At 35.0% G+C, this 23426-nt stretch overlaps 1 protein-coding gene across 4 annotated transcripts in view; it reads right to left on the bottom strand.

The window, feature by feature from the left end:
- Positions 1-23426, bottom strand: part of PPP1R12A (protein phosphatase 1 regulatory subunit 12A) — a 120486-nt gene that overhangs the window by 43434 nt on the left and 53626 nt on the right. For all 4 annotated transcript variants that reach the window (XM_062016040.1, XM_062016033.1, XM_062016046.1 and 1 more), the window contains 4 exons: positions 13440-13558; positions 4343-4502; positions 3198-3342; positions 17-91 (listed from right to left, as the gene is read on the bottom strand). In XM_062016040.1, coding sequence (XP_061872024.1) covers positions 17-91; positions 3198-3342; positions 4343-4502; positions 13440-13558 — 499 coding nt within the window. The remainder of the gene's footprint in view (positions 1-16; positions 92-3197; positions 3343-4342; positions 4503-13439; positions 13559-23426) is intronic.

The following is a 23426-nucleotide window of genomic DNA, read 5'->3' as shown; positions in this document are numbered from 1 at the left end:
TATGCCAAAGGCCTACCAGATTCTGCTTCTTTTGTAGTTCTTCTAAATACGCTAGAATGTCTTCATCTGCCACATCAAACGCTGTCTGTCCCTGGAGAAGTGGAAGAAGTAAAACAACATAATTGTACAGCAGAATTTAAATATAATGGATTATGTTGCCTTATCACATGCAGGTAAGGAGCATATTCAGAGAGAGAAATTATTAAGTATATATAAGCCAAGCTCTATTACAAACTGTTAGTCTGTCAGTAGTTGAAAACAATTTTGCAATATTATGGTTTTTTGTGTAACTGAATCAGAAATATATATACCTGATGAGTAAATGTATTTTTAATAGATAAAAACATAACTTCAATAAAATTCTGTCCTTTGAATGAAAAAAAGCTATCAAAAAAAGGAGATTGAAAGAACAGGATTCTCACAATATTAGTTCCAAACTACTCCAATGGCAGTTGTATGGATGGATCTTGCATAGTTTAGTATCCTGTCCATCTTACAACTACCATAATTAGCTTGATCTTTTAAAGTTTAAATTAGTTAGCAAGCCATACTAAATGTACATATTTTCACATTTTTACAGTATAATTGCATTTTACATTTCATTTTATAAAGATCTACACAATCACTTGTACTTATTTTCCCTTTGTGTATGATTTCCATCAGATGCATACTTGAATAAACAGAACATCAATGTGATTCATTAACACAGAATAACGTTGTGAGCTGGAATTTCTTCAGCTTGCCATATCTTACATCTACATAGTCATTGTAATTCTTGACTAGACCAGATACCCAGAAGACATGAGATTCTATTTTTCGTGTCTGAATAGGTAAAGATTTCAAAAATTCCCTGTCTTCATTCATCACTTGAAGATGAGAAAGGCTGAAGCTCACACAGTTTCATAAAGAAAGTCTAATTTACTTTGTTACTGCAATAAAATGTTTTGTATTAGGAAGTCTGCATTCAAATACAAGAAGGCTGGAATCTAGGCCAAGTCCTAGGTCCACTGTCTAAATGCAGCTGCATCAACATGCTGGGTGGACACATACTGAAGTGATGGGAGGACCATGGCAACATCAGTCAAGTAAATACTTCTCTACTATTACCAGCAATAAAGACAGAGCTTTCATTTAAAAGCGGTCACAGTAGCTTATAAAGATAATTGTGTTCGTATTTGTGTCTGCTTATTTCAAAGTCTCTAAATGTTCACTAAGGGTAAATATATTCCTAATTACACTGTGAAGCCTATCTTAACTATAATAAAATAACTTTACATTCTATAAATTAATTACTAACGAAATAAAGTAAGAAAAAACTATTTTACTGTGAGGGTGAGGGAGCCCTGGCATAGGCTGCCCAGAGGGGTTGTGGAGTCTCCTTCCTTGGAGGTCTTCAAGACCTGCCTGGACACGTTCCTATGTGACTTGATCTAGGTGGACCTGCTTCTGCAGGGAGGTTGCACCAGATGATCTCTAAAGGTCCCTTCCAACGCCTACCATTCTATGATTCTATGATTAACTGCTTAGAAAGGATGGACATTCAAACCACTGATTTTCACATCCGTGAAACTTCTGACCATAGAGCAGAAGAATGTGCATCTTTCAATAAGTATTACCCCAAACAGCCTCTGACATTCAACTATGCCATTTAGTAAAACACAGCACTAACCTGGAAACTAAACAACAAAGTTATCTCAAGTTTATATTTGCATTATAACTACAGAAGTAGATTAAGCCCTCTAATTTTTAGGTAGCTATTAAGTGGGTGGGTTTCAATGAAAAATGAGGTAGACCTACCTTGATCACAAAAAAAAAGACTTTGCAAAAAACCGTTTTAGTTGGAAGATTATATCTAAACCCAATCCATGAAAGTAATGCCTGAAAGCAAGCACCTAAACAATAATGACTGAGTTCCCAAAGATGCTAAGCACCTTCAACTGAAAGAAATCCAGAGTAGTTTTCAATCTCTGTATTTCCAAAGCAAAAATGCTTACTAGTTTACTGAAGAACAAAACAGGAATCCTAGCTTGCACAGACAAGCCCACAGACCAAATCAAACAGCTTATATCTCTCTGTACCTTCTTTTTTCTTCTTCTTGCCCTAGTTGAGTTGAACACGAGAGTGCTCTCTGGAATACTACCCTCCACATTTTCATAACCCCTGTAAAAAGTCTGATAACTTGGTAAACTATCTTCAACCAATTGCATCAACTTCTGATTGCCTGATACAAAACACAGTCATATAGCTTATATTTAGAAAATCTATTGGCATTATACAAAAAGAGAGTTGAAGCTATCTGAAACACAATTCTAGATTTCATTGAATTTATCTTAAACCACAACAAAGACAAAAAATGTTAAACAGCGGTAGTTCTGCTTTTTTATAAATAACTGCTAATTCATGATCTCTAACTGTATGTTTCCCTAATTTAAAAAGTCTGGGGAAAAGAAAATCAATGAAGAATCCATTTTAAGAGTAGTGCAGGTAAATTACATTCTCAGTACTGACAGAAATTGAAAGCAGATCAAAATCTATCTGTAAAACACACTGCAAAGAGAAGAAAGAGCTTCAGCATTTACACGGTTGAACAATAAGTTTTGAATCCTTGTGATGCCTATGTGAATCATGAACATATTTGTATCTGTTGGGAGCAAGATCTTGCAAAAACAGCAAATTACGCATGTCTTTGCATAAAAGTCGAGGAAATACAGCTTAAGAAGTATTCAAGTTACGTCTAGGGAATCCAGAGATGCCTACAAGTTTGCTCCACCACACCCAATGCAGCATATAGTGATATCTCTTTAGTATGCCAACACAAGCTGATTGTAACAGTTGGAACACAACCCTACCCAACAGCGTAGGTATTGTCTTCAATGATCAAATGAAATCCTGAGTAAAATCCATCATCACTAATTTTGTACCTCTAAAATGTCAATAAAACCTTCCTATTTTGAATTATCGTGTCAAATATTACATCGATCATTTAATATAGAACTAAGCATTGAGTGGGCCTAGTAATTGCTTCAGACTATTAGAGAATTTAGTTTTGAACACATACATGCTGTTCTGACAAAACATGCATTATATAAAGCTCCACGTACGGTAAACAGCAGTTTATCATTCTCTTACCCTGGCTTCTAAAGTCACTTTAGAGACCAGAACTTTGTATCTTGACAAGGATTACATAAAAATCCTACCACTTTGTTGACAGCCTCCATATCACATAGGTTTTCCACTAAAATGCGACATGCTTCTTCTTTACCCCAGTGAGCAGCAGCATGAAGTGGTGTCCAGCCATCATAATCTTTAATATTTACATCGTAGTGAGCCTGTATTAAAAGCCTAAAGAAATTTTTCAAAAGAGTTAGATCTTGACACTGCTGACAGGGATAAATTAATTCTTGTTAAATCATAGAATTATTTTACAAATATTCTGCTTTTTTTTCCCCACACATATTTTAGTTGAGCTACTGACAACAGATTAATTCTATTCTATTTCTCACAGAAACATTTGTCTTTTCATTGTTCAGCAGGTGCTTATATTTTTAATGAAAATTCAAGAAAAAATAGCCTTTTTCATTTTCTTCTTTATTCACTTCCTCTTCATTCAAAGTCAATCGTTTCTGTACAGTTAGATCTCTCTCTTTACATGTGCAGCTATAGAGAAAATGCCTTTTAATAAAAGGGGAGCTGTAAAATGTTGGAAATTGTTAGGTACATTGTTCTTATGTACTAAATTATTAAAACTTTCTCTTATTCTAATACTAGCTGCTTGAAACTTGCATCTCCTCCTGTCATTAGCATTTGACGTTGTAACAATCTAGTGTTTGTGTGCTTCCGTTCCCTCCTCAAATATAGGATGTACTTTTCTGCCTGCATTCAACACTCAAATTTAGCATGATTCTGGTGTTGAGTGCCAAAATGATAACAGACAATCCAAGTTAAGTTTAAGTTTGGTGTAAAGGGCTATCAGCTCTCTGAAATATTGCCCACAATTATTAAAAATCACACAACAGTGAAGCATTATTCTAAAAAAAAAAATCTCAGTTTTTCAAGAGCAAATATAGTAATATCTTCCAACAAGTCAATTTTCACACATGCTCAGTTGAAAAGTTTTGCAGTCTTACATTGTGCTCATATTTTGAATGATTTAACTTAGAAAGCAAACTGCACCATGATTTATGAGGGTCTGGAAACATAAAACAAACCTTGAGGAAAAGATAGTTCTACAGATTGTTGTTTTCCAAGACAAAACCCCTAAAGTCAGAAAGGTCCAATTCCATGCAGCATTACAGCAACAAGACAATAAAATACAAAAAATTTCCATTTACACTGTACTTACTTTAAGACTTCTGTATAGCCCTTAGCAGCAGCTACATGAAGTGCTGTACCACCAGATTTTGCATGCCTGACATCATTTATATGGCCACTGTTGAGCCACTGTCTTGCATCTCTTAGCATTATTCGTTCTTCTTCTTTTCGAGCTGCCTCTATATCAACCCCTAATTTAGATAAGGAGGGGAATAAGGAAGAGAGGACACAAAAAATTTAGTTCAAACACTTTAATTCAACTACGTAATGAATCTTATACTATGTTTATGAGATATAATAAAAATTAAACAATGCAAACAATGTTCATGGTTAGATATGGATATCTTTTTGAAGATGAATCTTCAGTGGTTATGAAAACATCCAATATTGCATGATGCTTTGAACATATAATGCACTTTTTTCCCTAAAAGAAGGGGGTGGGGTGAAGGGTGAAGGAATGAGAACTAGTGGCTTTCAATTTTAAGAATGTGTATCACACTAATAATCTTTGAAGTGACCTGTTAAAATAAGAGAAAAACTATATTTTAACCTTCTAAGCACCAAAATATGTCTGGTTCAATGGATGTGTAGAAAGCAGAAAACAGTTACAAATTTTAACAAACAGGTATCTATGGGAAGAGGAACAGTCTAGCTTCTCAATGTTAATGATAAGAAAGATGGGGCTGTATGTATTTCTTACACTTTCTAAAGAACTTCTGGTTCATCTTGTATCACTGTGAAACACAAACCTTATACTCAACTAGCCAGGCCTTTGGAAATCTTCCTTCATATCTCAGGTAAAAAAACCAACCCAAATCACTGAAAACATTTAATAGTATGTCTCACAAAACGTTACTGTACACTGGTGAAAAGGGAGGAAAGCAATACAACAATTACAAGTATTACACATAATGTTAAAAAGATTGAAAAAAACCCCATTGATTCTGAATGGACAAAGCAAAGCATGAATTTACAAGCATTTTTTAATTACTACCACATGGAGTGATCTAAAGAATATGTCAGGAAAGAATCATGAAGGAATCTATGCATAAGCATTGCTCTACCTACAGTGACTGAACGGTGACAACTTTGTGAGGAAAAGAGACTTAGGAACTGTGGTCATCAAGAATGCAAATTGTAGCTGTGTTGACCTCTAACAGAAAATCAGTAGGCCAACCTTTAGCAAAATTATTTTATGTGTATGATTAAGATGATGTGATGTACCTAACCTTAGACACTGGAATGCAGTGACCTGGGAAATACATCTGAATTTTTAATTTCTCGTGAAGCAACACATTAACTTGGACATTATAAACCCAAGTGAAATCTAGAAGCAGGTACTGATTTACTAGATAAAACTACAAACTTCAGCAGTAGTTCTTACAGTCTTTAACACAGAAATTAAGATGTTTCTTAAACAAATTTTTTATATCATAGAATTCTCTTAACTGTCCGATTAATCAAAGCGCAACAATGTAAAGCAGGCAGCAAACAAGACTTTGGAAAGGTAGAACATCTCTTTTCAAAATTACTTTATATAATTAATTTTAATTCATTTTCAAGTCTTTATAATAAACAGCAATTTTAGGCTCCAACGTCTTCAAAGAAACAGAGAAACTATTAATCCCTTACAGAGTAAATAAATCCCCAGAATACAGAAGTCAAATGAAACCAAACTTGACTGTTGCCCATTTAGACACCCTGCAGTAACTCAGTAACTGAGCTAAAGGATGAAGCAGCCCTCATTAAAGAAATCATTAATAACACAAAAAGACATAGATAATATAGAGATGCTAATATGTAGTACAGTGCATCATTCTACTGTATAAAACGTGATAAACCAGGTTACAATAACATAGATTCATCAAGCTCTTATCAAACCACTGGCAACTAGAAAGCCAGAGCAACAAACTGGCAAACTGAAAACAAATCATATTGGCACAGCTGAAATACCCTAAGGCAGCAGATAGCAGACCTATAAATCTATTAAGTTACATATGAACTACTATTTCATGCTGCAATTCCCCAGTTATAGAGCAAGAAAACTCTTGAAAGTTAAATTTGCAAAGCAGAATTTCCTGAAATACAGAAAGAAGGAATGTAAGTATTACATGCTTTTGGAAATATAACATGTCATTTGTTTGGTTCTCATTAGCATATGACTATGCTATATCAGAGTTCACTTCTTTCGTTTTATTCTTCTGTCAGTTCACACCATAACAGATATTCCCTGACTACAAATATGCTTTTAAAAATAATTTAATCTTTAAAAAACATAAATAAACAAACAAGCCAAAATCACAAAGGAAGATCAGTTGGAGAATAGATTCTGTTCACTAGGTAAATCTGGTAAAACTCTATGCTAAGGACAGAAGAAAAGACAAAACTTTACTAAAGTATCATAAAATACCTGAGGTAGATTAGACATTAAACTGTTCTAAGCAGTTGACCAAACTCATAGACTCATCCACTTAATCAGTTAAAGCAATTATTTCAGTCTTGGCAATTTAATAAAAATCAACAGAAATATGTTTTATCAGAAACTGATGAAAGCCCAGAATCTGCAAACTAAGTCTGCAAGACGCAGGAAGCTACAAAAGATTGTCAAAGCACTAAGCAAAAGAAAAAAACTAAAACATACTTGAGAGAAGCTGTGGTAAAAATTAAATAAATGGAAGTTTTCTAAAACTGTCTCTCTCAAGACAATCCATGACTAAATGAATCTGAACAGAGATTAAATTTTATATATCTAATAACTTTTATAAGTCTGATAGATTTGAGGAATAAAAACCAGGAACTGTGAATCAATAACATATTGATAGTCACATCTTTCCATTCCTCCAGAAGGATGTGTGAACTACTGCAAACTGTTAAATTCCCTAGGCCATCCTGCTTGCCTTTCAGAATGTCACAGCAGTGCAGAGCACCAGATCCTGGGAAAATAATTCTCTGGAGTACAGTCATTTACATGGCAGTGTTGCCTGCAAAGCACTACTATGCAAATAGTTTATACATCATCTGTTAGATACGTTTTATGTCCATCCCCTTTTTGCATGCCTGGGGTCTAACTGTGAATTCTTATTAGCTTGAGTAATCTTCTCCACCTGAAGAATCTGATGTAAATTCTTATCGGTTCATGTGTGTGGATGGTTGTTTTGAGGCACTTTTGTATAAAGGAAGAACACAGAAAAAGTTTCTGCCCAGTTTCGATCTTGAACTTCTAACAGTTAATATCTAAGCATACTTTCCAGGTACACTTAAAGGCCCAGAGAATTATGTAAAAAATAGCAATGCTTTTGCAGAAAAGGTAACTAATACTGAATATAGACTTCTATCAGTATCACAAACGATTGCATATTTAAGGCTCAGACAAGAAAAAATGGCTGCAGAGGACTAATATCTGCATCAATACATTATTTTACTAGATAGAATATTTCAACAGAAGAAAGCGGGAGAATCTTGCCAATCTAAATAGAACACCCCACATAAATAACTGGCATGAAAACAGGAATTAAACTTATGTCCTAGAAAAACAGCTGTTCCCTAAGATAAGATAAACACAGTTCCCATTATTAACTACAGAAAGCAGAATGTAAACAGTCTTTATTATACCTTGTAGGGACCTTTCTCCTTGCTTTTGTTTTCCAGACTCTATTAAGATATAAAAGAAAAAGAAAACGCTGGTCCTCTGTGTCGAACACTTTCCTCGTCCGGCCCATAGATGGCAATGCGTAGCCTCCCAGCTCGGCTTCAGCCCCAGCATTTGCTCTCACCACCAGGACACTTCACCTCTCTGGCACTCTAACAACTTCTTAAACCATTACTAATTTATTGCTAAATGCTTTCTTTTTTTTTTTTTTTCCTTCTTCTTATCAACAGGCGTTATTCAACAGTTCAAAACAGGTCTGAAAACAGCGTGTCGTTCAGTGAGTACTTAATGAAATTCAGTATAAATTTAAATGCTGAATCATTGTTCCAGGAGTCCTCAGCCATATAAAGGCATGTTTCATAGATACTGCATGGAGGAGTCAAGCCACTTTTTACTTCATGTAGTGAATGTTTATATACAAATGTAATAGTTCGCATTTTATCCACATAAACAAAGCTGAGTTAAGCAATACATCTGAGAGAGTCTCATTACATTTACCTATCATTAAGAATGAGGAACATTTGCTTCTCTTTGGAAGTGATCTTATAGTTACTGAATAGCTACCACACTGTATCATGAACTCCTGATTCACCTCACGTCACCTCTCACCACTAATTCACCTCCTGAGAATGTTTCCTATCATTCAAAATAACTCCTTAAGCAGTTAAAAATAATTTTAAGAGGACATCTGGTGATAAACAGCTAAAAAAAAAAAATAAAATTCAAACCACTACAATTAACCCTACTTGAGACCTGAGGAGAGGCAACATTTAAAACTGGCTAGGGCTGGCCAGGACTAAAGCCACAACTCTCTTAAATATGCTAGTTTGCACCAGTGAAAACTTTATACTGGCAGAAGGTAGCTTGCCCAGCCATGATACACTGAAACACCGCAGAGTAGGAACATAAAAGATCATACTGCAAAACTGTAGATACTACTATTTTTAATGTAGATAAAGAATTACATGGATTGTGGTGGCACCTATATATATGGGCTTGGCAAATGATAACAGCCTTATGAAGAAATAACAAAACCGGTACTAAGACAATCTTTTTGTATAACAAACAAAGACGTGGCATGTAAAGAGAAGAGCTGTTGCTCACTACTTTAGAATCATTTCCATAAAGCACTCAATTCTATTTGTGAAGTGTTCACAACTGTGCCAAAAACTCTTTATTCCTTACCTGAATAAGTGTGCAATTTATATTCTCACAAAGTATAAAACTGAACTAGATTTTAAATTTAAAAAAGAACTAATCCAATTTTTCCCCTTAGAGAAGAAAAAATGCTTTTCTTGCAATTGGAGTGCTGTGGCTTCACTTACAGGTAGAATCATAGAATGGTAGGGGTTCGAAGGGACCTTTAGAGATCATGTAGTCCAACTACCCTGCAGAAGCAGGTTCACCTAGATCAGGTCACATAGGAACATGTCCAGGTGGGTTTTGAAGACCTCCAGAGAAGGAGACTCCACATCCTCCCTGGGCAGCCTGTGTCAGGGCTCCCTCACCCCCACAGTAAAATAGTTTTTTCTTATGTTTAAATGGAACTTGTTGTGTTCCAGCTTCATCCAATTACCCCTTGTCCTGTTACTAGATAAAATAGAAAAAAGGAATGTCCCAACCTCCTGACATGCACCATTTATACTTGTAAATATTAATGAGATCTCCCCTCAGTCTCCTCTTCTGTAGCTAGTCTATTAGTTCAGAATTACTACACAGTTCATCAGATCAGAGTCCCAATGTATGCTCAGCAGAATACAGGTGACCTTGTCTGGGGACCTGTCGCCTACACAACAGGACACATGGAAAGACGCCTAAGAAGGGTCAGAATTTAGAAGTGTCACAAATGCAGATCGAAGTAACTGAAGAAAGATAAGACAACATAAAACTACTTTAAAAACTCTCTTATTTCATGTCTAACACTCCTTGCAACAGAACTTGTAAAACAGGAAGATAGTTTGGATCACCGACCATCTTCTCCTAGACAGGTCAGACTTTGGAGTCTGAATGCTAAAATAGGATAAGCAATTACTGCAGATCCTTCTTTAAGTCTAATATCACATAGATAGAAATTGTGTTGCAGTCTATAATTTATTTCTGTGAATTTAGTATATGCAGAGACTTCAATTTTTTGTCCTGTAGTTACACGTGGCCTTAAAGTATAACTCAATGCCTGTAAAAATTAGGCACAAGTACAAGCTGATGATCTGCAGAGGGCTGAATAGTTGCCCAAGTGGAAGGCTCTGTTTGAACTTGTCTTATAAAGACAGAATGTCTGCAAAAGCAGCAAAAATGTGAGCTAATATGGTAATTCTCCTCAGATTTCTAACAGAACCAAATATCAAACATCATCACTGAAATATATCTGGAATCACAATGAACTTGACTGATCCTTCCAGGCACTCTTTTGCCACCACCAACTGCTGACACCAGGATGAGGATGCCATACTCACAGAATTAACTAAGCAATACAAAAATGAAACTATAAAGAATGCAAGAATAAATACACATTAAAAGGTTGCAATGCAAGAATGTTACAGAAAACATCTACTTTATTTTCACATTGCATGTTTTATTCTGAAGCACAGAGGTGAAATCCAGGTTTGGTTTGTTTTTTTTTTTTTTCAAAATTAATAAGCTGATCTTCCACTGACACAGAGCTGATCATTCCACTGATCTCACTGTGAACTTGTACTATCAAAACTGCAGCACTGCTTTATTTTATATGGGAAGCAATGCTAAAGCTGTAGTTATAATTGCATTCAATTAGAATTTAGAATAAAAAATGAAACTGTCACAACGCATCAGTGTTATTTCTACATTAAGATAAACAATTAAATCCTTATTTTAGAACTATTAACTTCTCTAACCACAATATATACACAATTAAGTGCTTTCCGTGTGATCATGCTACTGGCTACACAATCATTCTGTATAACACTAACTATACACTAACTATATAATACTTTATATCCAAGTTAAGCATGTCATCAAAAGCACAAGATCAGGATCTCATTGTTGAGACAACTGTCTTGTGATTTAGTAAGATATATACTACAAGTTCACATCCAGATTCATACCATTTCTATTCAATTCTCATCCACAATCATTAAATATTTGCTACGATTTAATCTCTGCAAGTAAAAGCCCTTAGTTCTTACACAGAATTACAGAATTGTTTCAGCAGGAAGAGACTTTTAAGGTCAGGGAGGCCAGCCTTTGTCCTAGCCCCATTAACTGAAACTCCTAAGTGGTTCAATAGCAAAACAAGCTAGGTAGAACACATATAAGTACATTTATATGTGTATGTGTGCAAATATATATACACATATATATATAGAAAATTGTACATACATAGGCTATATATCTATATATCTATCTCACGATATGCTTTGGTGTTCTGTTAAAACCAGGAAGGCAGAAATGCTCTTATGAATTTTCACAGTGTGGTCACTCTTCAGGATAGCATCCAGATCCTGTTCTCCACAGAAGCTGGTCAAACCACTGAAGCACAGCCCTAGCAAGTTTCTTCTCACCTGACATGGTGTCTCGTTCAACTAATGTAATTTTTCAAATGATCTGAGAAAGACCAATCTTCTGAAAATACTTTAGCTAGTCAGCAAGCCAACTGACATAAAAATGTAAGAGGAATGCTTGAAAAATATATTTTCCATATCAAATCAAATTTAGTGTTTCAAAACCACTTGAACTATCTCTTTAGAAACTAACAGTTACGGTGTTACATCAGTGTTACAGCTACAGTGAACATCTACATTCTTCTCAGACTTGCAAAGACAATATCATAGATAATTTATTGTATGCTTTAAATATGAAATATGTAGACCACACCGAAATTTTCAGTGAATTGTGGCATTTAGTTTAGGTTGCCAATGCTAATTTTACAATTGGGCTGTTCAAAATAATTAGACTTGCAAAAGAATAAAAATTAGCATGCAGTGCTGAATCTCTGCAATGCAAAAATATACATAAGAATCCATAGAACAAATTCAATTTTCTTTTTAAAACAGTAACATATAAATGAGAGATTTTGGAAGAGTTATTTTCCCAAATAATGTCAATTTTACAAAGAACTATTACAGTCAATTAGTACAATGTTTCAATAAGGTCAAACATTCAAAAACAACCTTAAAGAACCTGTGTATCATGTCATCCACTTTCTTTTTATCATGTGCTTTGCACATTAAATGGGTATAACCATACAAACTAAATTACGGTAAAGCCTGAAGCAATTATTAGTTTACTGTTAAATCATGTAAATCTGTCTTAGATACATAAATTCAACACTATGAAAAAAATAACAATTTCAAGGAGGAAGAAGCATTTTAAGAGGTAGACAGAGGTCTAAAAGTAATGGAGATGCAGTCCCCTAGCATGCATGATGAGGTTACAACCTTACTCTCAATGTCATCTTCCCTCAACATACAACTAAGACCTTACCACCCCAGTGTTTGTACTGGAAGTTCTGGGATAGTAATGCCTTTCTACTGGACTCAAGATGAGTCAGTCAACAACTGAATATTCTTTCCTCTGTGGAATGCAAAAAAACAGAATCTCAAAAGACTTTTCACTGGAAAACCCATCTGAGGACTGGAAAATAGAAAACTGCAATGTAAAGAGGGGAAAAAAAGCAGGGGAAAACAAATCAATACTCTTTTTTAGAGGTCAATTTCTCTTGTAAAGAAATCACAGCCAGTAATGGAAACTTTCTAGGAGCAAGATGCATAAATTTAGGGGGCAAATTTTTAAACAATACTGTCAAAACTTTAATATCTATCCATTAACTGTTACATGAATGCTCACTGTAGGGTGCTCTCAGAAAAGTACACAAAACCAAGAGGAACTTGAAGGCTCATGGTATGTACTCAGGCCTAAAACAACTGCAGTCTAAGATTCCTCTTTCTAAAGCGAAGTTTCAGACATTAACATTGCAGAAGGGCATTCAAAAGGTCAGAACCAGAAAAACAGAAAGTGTGATTTATGAGATACAGCATGGTTGTTTACTCTTTAGTTATTCTAGGCGTTCTTGCAGTCAAGAGAAAGAAACAGTTACCATAGATATTAGTTTTAGGATAAGGTGAATCTAGTCATCCAAGAAGTGCCTATTTCTCTCTTTGTTAAGACAGGTATTTGTTTAGACAAAGTGTAAAGCTGGGATATGAAACTCTTGTATCTCAGATGCACTGAATACAGCCATCCATTGTATCTGAATACCACCTAAATTCTGTTAAGTGAATGTATGAATACAATCAACATTTAGGTTCAATACTTCTGACCTCTTTCTTCACAAGAAGCTGAGTTCAGTATAAATATCTAGAAGACAGTTTGAACACTGTACATTGTATTGATAATTATCTTTATAAAATAAATGGAGTGATTTCAAAATACCTAAGTTAGTTTAAGTTTTCAAAAATATATTTAGTGTCAACAAACAAAACCATCCTTCCATATTAAAAATTACCTTGTTTATTTACTTCATTCTGAAGCAGCTCTTCCATTGCCTCTTCTTCAGCAATATCTAATGGAGTGTCTCCTTCACTATTTACAGCTCCTACATGTGCTCCTTGACTAATTAAATACCTGCCAATGGAAAGATAGACTGTAAGCAACATAGCAAAGTTGATGAAAAGAAACCAGCACCCACTAGGCCACCACACACAATGGGTGTACACACGCACATGTACAGTTAATGGAAACAAAGATATTAGATATAAGCAAAAAATGTTATGATTGTCTATGATCCCTGAATATTTGTACGTCTTTTCACTGTAATATCTATTATTACAAACAGATAGCCCTCTGTTTGCTCTTCAGTTTGCCACAAAGACTCCTGACATGTTTAAATACATCTTTTCAAGAACTGAAAGAACAAAATGGTTAGATGATGAACAAAAGCTAACACAAGGTGAACAGTGATTGAACCACTGGTTCTCATGAGCTCCTCATTTTAAGCTACTCTTCCTAGAACTTCCAAATTCAGTGTCACATTATGCTTCTACATTTTGCTGCAATGATGACTCCTGATCTCTGAGGAAGCTTCACAAAGTTAACAAAAACAAAACCATCTCTGCTCCTAAGTATTCATAAGATCAGCATTTGGTGAGTAATACACAAGGAGGAGAAAGGAAGCAGTACTTTATTCCAGTCCCACTAAAGTGTTTTCTTAAAGTACTACTGTCTCAGGAGTCAACAATCCTGACTCAGCAGAATATTTGAATTTCTAATTAAGTAAAATGGATCAATTCCAACAATAAGTCATAAAAGCATTAAGTTATTTCATTGTACTAAACCATAAGTGTTTGAGAACCTACAATTTAATTTCTAGTCTGTATCTAAGTAGACAATGAACAATAATTAAAATCAATACAGATCAGTCTTACACCTTCTGACTGTAACACTTCTCCTTCCCTAAAAAATTCAACAGTTTCAGCTATTACAAGACTCCACACAAACAGGAAACTCACCTCCTGAACTGCAGAGCTTAATTTACACTTTCCATATATCTAAGATTTAAAAAAAAAATCAAGAAATACTCAGCCCTGAAGAACTACTTATCCCTTTGGTAACAGGTATAAGAAATGAAAAATGCTTTCTTAACCTCACTATTGCAGAATGCCAAATTATGCAGGAGCCAATCACAAAATTAACCAGCACTATCACAAATGCTTTAAAGTATTTGTGCTTAACTACTGCCAATTAAAATAAGAGAGTCTAAATCTAGGATCATATTTTCCATATCTTTATTCATTGACTCAGCATCAAGTACCCTCAACACACTTCTATTTCTTAATGTATGATTTAAATAGGAATTGTCATTAAACCTCTGTAATTCTGTTAAGAAGTAAGAACCCACAAATCACAAAATTGAAATTAATTCCCAGAGTGTAACCATATATCATCTGTTGTCACCACTAACTTTGATGCTGCTGCGTGACACTGGTTTTATACTGCTCCTCTTAAAAGAGTGCCCCTGTGACTCTTATCTCTCTCAGTTTAAAGACAACTTCTGTGGAAATGAAAATTTCATACAAGGCAACAATATTTCTCAAGAATACCAGTTGTACTGTTTTAAGAGTGACACAGCCTTCCAGGTTACAGGTCAGATAATTGTGCAGAATATCTTCTAAGCTGTCAAAAACAGCAGTGGGGAAAGTTTCATACAAAGTCAAAACCTTTACTCAAAACTGAAGTTACCACTGACAAGAATATCTTTAGTAAAAAATCCTGGGTCAACATTCATATTCTTTCAACTTGTTTTTTCTAAGAGAGACATAAAAAAATGTTTAAAAAATGGATTTTTACCTGTTTCTATGTAATACCTATGGATAAAATTCCAGCAACTTTTGTAAGGAAAATACGTATCTCGTGTAAGTGGCTGCATTTGTTCAACTGAGTCAATAACTTATGACCATTCCTCTCCATGGGTTGCAGGGAGACAGTCTGCCATCTGACCATGGGATGCAGGAGGTCTGTGCTCTGCCACACCTGCTCCTCTCTTCCCTCACTGACCTTGGGGTCCACATGGTCACTTCTTTTTCATCCAACTCCTTCCACCACCTCCCGGAAAGAAAAAAAACCCTCTTCCAGCTTCTTCTTAAAAAGTGATTGCAGAGGCACCTGATTGACTCAGGCCCAAGAGTGTGTTTGACTTAGAGATGGGTAAAGTTTTGAGTAACTTCTTATGGAAGCCACCACAGTAGCCCCTTCCCTGTTACCAGAAACAGCTCCATATAAATCCACAATAAAGTTGTAATGCATAAGAATGTGAGAGTGAACAAAAGCTGACATAGCATTTCAGAAAATTATTATTTATTTATAAAAATATTAATTATTAATGATTAGACTCCAAAAATGAATCTGCTTACTTATCAAATTCAGATCAGCAGAGCTAGGGAGATAAGCAGAGAACAGGTTGTACACATTCCTTGTCAGGGAAGTGTGAATGGTCATTTCCCAGCCTTCCTTCAGCCACTCCAACTAGGCCTCTCTTCTGCCATGCCCATCAAAAAACTAATAGTGATTCCCTCAAGCAAATTAATAATGAAATAGCAATACTTAGTATAAACCAAATAATTAAAAATCAACTATTTTAAAGACATTTTTTAAACTCTAGTAATAAAACCCACGTTTTTCCATTTTCCACATCACGCAGTAACAGACAACCCTATCCTGAAAAAGTCTATAAATTTGTTTATCTCCATTTACAGGAAAAATTGTTTCAGCAAAGCAGTGATGAGGTTCAGATGGTGCATGAAGTCATCCTGGTGCCTATAAAATCGTAGCTTTTCAGATGTGTAGGTTGCTTGACTCTCCATCAGATATAGAAAGCAAATTTGGTAAACAAGACCAAGAGAACAATGCTCTAAGTTTGTAAGGCATAGATGACGAGAAGCCAGTACCAGAATAATCCTAAAAATCAGAAGGTTTCCTTTTGTTTTTTTTTTAGTTACTTTCCAAACAAATTGTACTTTAATGTAAACAGTATAAGTTCAAATGTGGGTGTATTCGACATTTAACATTTCAGTTTTTCTAGTATTGTACACTAAAATCTTCATATGCAGCACTGTATTATTGTGTGTTCGTAGGTATGTGTATTTTAAAAGTCATCCGTGTTTTGAAAAAACCAAACCAAACACAACTCACACAGATGATTGCTGGTATTTTATTGTTATTTTCATCTTGAACTTTCATCTGTCTAAAGCAAGTAAACATAACTTTCAATTCCTTGACTGATATTTAATTAATGCATTTTCATGTATGTAGTATATAAGAAATTGGAACTGTGTAATTAAAAGTCCAGAACCATCCCCTTTGATAACATGTCCAGAAAAAGGTGCTTTTTGCAAACTTAGATGCAATGGAAAAGTATACAGGACTCCTACAATCACCTACTGACAAAAACCTTTTGGTGTACAATTTGTGCGTTTTGTAATTCACTTGTTGCAAAATGGCCACGTTCAACAGATAATTACAAAAGAATAATACAGAAAATCCAATAATAATTGAAACAATATTCTGGTAGGTGCTAATTCAAACTCTACATAAAGGAGAAGGAAACAATAGCTTGTTGATAGTGAAGCTGAAGTTACCTCTTGACACTCCTGTGGCTTAAGTACACAGAATTGCAAGTATTCCAGGAATACTAGGAAAGATAAGAGCAGGAAAACAAAATAAAATCGTTCCTGATACTTTTGCCCTGATGTTTCCATGACAAGCATTACGCAGTCTGGGTAAGAACAAGTTTGCTTTGCGATACCATTGTTTTATGAAGGCAAAAATACTTCTATTTTAAATTTGATTTTAGAAATCACTGTTGTATATTCCTCAATAGCTATTAAAGACTGATCTTAACAATCTTGAAAAAAACATGAAACAATTATTTTCTATAACTATGAAGAATACGTTTCCATATCTTTCATAAAAGTATTGAATTTCACTATCTCTGAGGCAATTAATAACAACTCTTTGAAATTAACTCTGCAAAAGGAAAGCAGTTCAGACAAAAACCAAGCTCAGGAACTGGAAGTTAAAAACTTTAACTAGCAACTTGTTCTGCACACCGTATTAAAAAGCAGACTAGCATAAAACCCCCTTAAAAATGATTTCTCTTGTTTGTAAATGTATTAATAAAATGCATATATAGACATGAAGTAAACAAAGAGGAAGACACCTCTCTCTGCAGACAGTTACATCTAAATTTGAGTCTTATTTGTAAATTTAGAACTTCATCTGGAAGATTCTCAAACTTTGGCTTTACTAAAGTCTGTCAGCTACAGACAAGAAGATATTCTGCAGATATTATTTTAATAGTACTTATCTCAGACACAGAAAGAGGTGCATACGTTTACATTTGAACCTTGCCACAGTTCACAATATCTGGAAACAAGTTTGCTAAGTCATTAGGGATATAATTAACCTTAAGTACTTGTTGAACCTGAAGGTCACCAGAACAGTGGCAAGCACAAGGCAGTGGCTGCTGAATTGATTCAGCTCATTAAAAGTTGTTTATTGGAGATTCACTAGTGAAAAAGAGAGGTCCCTTCAGACTCGTCAGAAGATTGGACAGCAGTCTAGTCCATGAAGAGAGAGACTCTTAAAAAAATCTCTTGCTGAACAGAGTTTTACCATGTCATATACATATTTAAAATAAACATGTTCAGTGTGGCCTTTCAGGGAAACACAATTGCTAGTGGGGACACCAAGCAATAGCACAGCTGGTCTCCCACAGCTTTTAAATAATCAGCAATTTCAGCTACACCCAGATGTTGGTTTTTTTAAATACATAGATGGTTGGGTTCAAATTAATTCCATGAGAATCTTAAATGAATAATAATAGAAAGTCCAAATCAGAAAAAGTGTCACTGTGTTCATGCAGCTGTGCAAGTCACCACTTGAAGACAAAAACAATGAAAAAAAAAAAAAAATCTGTCCAATATGGCACAGAATGAAAAAACAAATGAAAAACACATCTTTGGAATATCTATTTTAATTGCTGATTTTAAAAATGCATTTCATTTTCATAATTATTTCACTGATTTAAAAAAAATATAAAGTATCAATACACTTCTAAAGGTACATCTTTGTGAATCACTCAAATTACAAAAAAATGACATCCATAATAAATCTAGCCAAACAATTAGACCTTCAAGAGACATTTAATAGATAAGACCTATAAAAATTTAACATTGCTGTTTCCAATTTCATGTTTTTAAAGTTGAAATACATGAAAACTGTAACATCTGATCCTTTTCAGATCTGTTGGTTTGAGTGTCTGAGAATATTTCTTTAAATATATTCATAGAATGCTCTGGGTTGGAAAAGACCTTAAAGATCATCTAGTTCCAATGCCCCTGACATTGGCTGGACCACTTGCTCTAGACCAGGTTGATCAAAGCTCCATCCAACCCAGCCTTCAAAACTTCTCACTGCAGAAGAGCTTTAAAATTTAAATTCTTAACAATGTTGTTATTAACTCAGAAGTAAAAATGCTACCTCAAGCTCCTTTGCACTTCTGAAAAGTGATTTGGGTCTGGTTTGGTTTTGTTTTGTTGGGTCTTGGTGGTTTTATTTTTTTTTATAATTTTCAGCAAACACAATACTTAAAAGCCAGGGCAGCAAAGGTATAGCTACCTGTAGACACAGAAAATTATAGCTTATATGTGTTTCTTGAATTTTTAAGGAGTACTTCTTAAAACAATACATCCAAGAAAGGCCCAGCTATCTTCTTCTTCTTCTTCTTCTTTTTCTTTTTTTTTTGTTTAATCTCAAATAATAAAAACTCAAAGGAAATACAATAACATTAGAGTAACCTTTTGCTAATTTCCATTGTGGTGCACGGTATGCATATGCCCCATGTCAGTGGGCAAGTTTCAAGGAAAACGCAGTCATCTGAATACAAGTGAAGAGCCGGCACACTTACACTCACTTTTAAACGTGTTATTCAAAACTCATATAAATGTAATGATAGGAAGTCATAATTTCACTGGTTTTGAAATATATATATATATATATATATATATATATACACACACGTAGTAACACTTGTAAGGATTTGGTGGAGAGCATTAAAAGGTGTGCAACATAAGGCAGGTGGCTAGCAGGCCTCGCAAGGCCCGGAGAGCCCTGCTTGCGTGGGCAGGGAGCATCTGCCCATCTCCTTGTCCTCTTTAGGGACAATCTACGGATCATTTCCCTTGTCCTCCTTTCTCCACAGCTGAGATACTTCTGCAGTTGTCTTCTGCATCTAGGATTCACAGAAGAAAATGAAGGCTCCACATTGGAACAAAAACTGTACAAATTCAACCAGGACAAGAACACTTTTTCCTGCATGATTTTAAGACCAATGTAGAATAAATCAAATGAGTTGAAAAAGAATTAAATCCAACTCATAGGGATGTCTTATTCAGGCACTCTGCAAAATGCCATCCCACGCTGTCAGTTGCTGATGTGACTCAACCTTCTGCCTCTAAATATTTGGAACTGAATAGAGACTGACATAACAAAAAAGGCTTCTGTGATGACATTTAAATTAAAATCAAATAATGATAAAGCTTAAGCACTTCTAAGGTTACATTGCTCTCCAAATTCTAGAAGATTCTCACTCACATCTTTCTCTCTTGGGAAAAAAGCTGCAGCACTTTCTAAATAGGAATGCTCCCCCTTTGAGCAATATCATCAGCCAGCAGCTAGGCAAAACATGAAGTGAAATAAGGGCAATTAGGATTATTTGGCAAAAGTAGATAATTATTTCCCCTGAAATATATGAGTGATGATTTTAAGACAGATGATATCAACAAGAAATCTGAGGTGAATTTATTATTTCCTTTTGCAGAACACAAGACCTGAGAATTTCTGAAAGCTAGAGATCTTTGGGAAAAAAAAAAGAGTTGAGAAACAAACAGACAGATGATTTTAAGTAAATGGGAAGGGATACTTCTTTCCATTTTTTACCAGTCTAATCCAGATTTCAGTGTATGATTTTTTCTACATTATGGACCAGTTTGAAAATACTTTTTTATATCCTCTAATAAACAAGAGCTCCTCTAGATAGCATCAAATCCAGCTCCTGATTCTCCCTCATGAAGCTGTTATGAAAGGCATCTTTGAGAGACACACTTCCTTGCTTCAAAACTGTCAAATACTCTCAAAGCCACCAAAGTTTGGTATAATCCCAAAGCTCTGTAGTACTCTACAGAGATGAGGAAAAAAAATTCTCCCTATGCAAATGGCACTTTCTATCAATTCTACATACAGTACCTATATGAAAAACATATTTATATTTATGAAGTCAACATTCCACAACACACCACTGAGTGCTGAACACAGACAGCTGTCTCTAGCCTTCACTGCAACTTCCCTACCCAAGGAAGTCCAGTAGCTAGAATCACATCTGTTTGCCCTCTTAGTATGCAGGTGCATAGAAGAAACAGTGTAGATCACAGTATCTGGTTAGTATTAGTCCTGTGTTCCAAGAAAACTCTGAAAAAAGACCGAAATAAGCTCTAGAAATATTTGTACATAGGGGGCCTCCTAAACATTAACAGCGCAAAGACGGAACAGGAATAGTTCCTACTTGTGGCATATGAAAAGCAACTAAGCCTTCATATTTTACCATATCTATACCAAGGAAAGACATATGAGAGATGGCAGAGCGATGTTTAGGTGAAAATAAACAGTGGCTGAGAAGATGAAAGTAGGAAACATGAAGAAAGCTATATAGGGCAACATACTATTACCTATTTACAAAAAAAAAAAAAAAAGAAAAAAAATGGAGCCTGGTAAGGCCAGGATGAACACAGGGCAAAAACTTCAGGAAAGAAATAAAGTGAAACAAAAAGTATTATTAAAGTGCATACCAAATGTTATTAATTTCACTATGCATTTATGAGCATGTGTTTCTCTACTTTGAAATTTGAACCCTATAGTATAAAAATGATGGTTGATTTTGAAAAAAAAACCTTGTTGCAAGTGCTGAAGAATATACACAGTACACATGGTAACTCCAGCTCACTACACTCTGTGATTGGGATGTTTTCCTGTGGCAAATCTCCAAGCATTTCTGGTGATTTATGGAAGTGTCATCAAGGTTAGTAGTTGGGATTGAGTTACACTGGTTGAAAAGAAGGAGGAAGAAGGAAACTCATGATGCTGCCCACCTTCCTCAGCTAATTCCTCACCTACAAGAGATCATCACACCACCAGCTCACCATCCTTTGTGTTATGCCGAAAGTAGCATTGCTATATTTGGCTATAGTAGCACAACAAATTCTGATCTTTAACTGTTGCTTTCTATTTCAGTGGAAGTTATGAATAGGAATCTAACTTAACTAGCTTACTTTCAACCAATAGCCATGTGTTAGCATTTATATCAGAAAAATTTAAACCAAGATCAATTCTTTTACTGTGCTTAAACAAATATTAGCACAGATAAAATCCCTACATCACAGGACTGAGCTTGTTTGTAATTAGATTATACGTAACATACTGACCGAATCTTTCTATAAAGCACCATTACTACCCCAATGTAGCTTTTAGCATCACCCAGTGGTATTGAACTCAGTCTAACCCCTCATTAGGTATCAGCAATCTGTGATTCATAGCAGTTGTTTACCTGTTTAACTTCCTTGAAAACACATTTCTTCCAAAATAAACTTATTCTTCGTTAAAATTTGATAAGCAGTACTTCATCTGTAATCCAGAGGTTTCAAGTAATTCCTTCTTTATACTATTTTTCCTGCTATATCTGCTGTTTATAGAAAGACTATATTTTTGTGTCTTAGTATCTGAATTGTATCCAAATAACTCACTCTCATCAATGCACAGCAGCTTTATGTCTCTAGAGATACCACACTGTATTTACATGGATTTCAAAAGAATTCATGCAGCTTTCATCCTGCTTCAGTCAGGGATAAGACTAGAAAAATACACACAGATTAGGATCATTTGCACCAAAATGACGTAGTTTAGGATATCCAACAAAAGAGACAGCTGTAAGAAAGGATAAATAGGCCACATAAGTTGCTTCACTGTCATTAGAAAGTCTACTGTATGTGGCAGAATAGGGTCAAACACACAATAGAGAATATTACTCAAGTAAAAGCTGAAAGAAAATAAAGCCCTGAGACCCATAAAAACTATAATCTACACCATACCGATGTTTTCTCCTGCAAAACAACATTCAAAACAAAATTCACTGTGAATTAAATTACTTTTATATCGGGTAACTGAATATATTCTGCATTTAGCAGCACTAACAGATTCCACAGTCTAAGAAGAATCTATCACTGCCTCTCTCTAAACCAGTAATTTTGAATTAGCTGATGAGGCCTTCACAAGTAGCAGTATGCCATACTTAACAAGCACTCAATTCAAAACCTGGTTTCTGAGAGCTTCTCTCTGAGTTATACCCAGAAAATGCATTGATTGGTGGCAACAAGAAATTACAAGCTGATGTACTGTTTCTCAGGAGTCTCTCTGAGTTCCCAGTCTTCCATCTCTATCACTCTTCAACATGTGTTCTCTTCTGTATATATCATGTTCAACTTCAGAATTCATAGGTAAGATACCTACTCTTAAATTGTTCTCAGGATACCAACAAAACCAATGCTCTGTGATAAACTAGTAAGACATTCTCTGTTCATATCACTTCTCAAAGCAGGGCTTTTTTTTCAGACAGGAGCTGTACTTTTGAATTCTTTCTCAGCCAAAACTTAAGAGTGCTCTGTGCTTTACATTGGACATCAATCCCTTGTTCATTACATCCATTAAACTGCTGAAGCATATTCAAAGAAAATGCTATATCATGTCTCTCAAGAAGATATCTCTGAACTTTAAGTTCTAGGAGATTTATCTTTAGAAGAACAGAAACACAATGTACTAACAACTACTCAGGGTCATAAGTCAAGATGCACACAGTAATCCAATCTGAGGAAGGCAGTTATACAGCACA

Source organism: Colius striatus, chromosome 1, assembly GCF_028858725.1.
Source record: "Colius striatus isolate bColStr4 chromosome 1, bColStr4.1.hap1, whole genome shotgun sequence".
Classification (NCBI taxonomy): domain Eukaryota; kingdom Metazoa; phylum Chordata; class Aves; order Coliiformes; family Coliidae; genus Colius; species Colius striatus.
The sequence above is the reverse complement of the archived record's forward strand: the minus strand, read 5'-3'. Positions and strand labels throughout refer to the sequence as shown.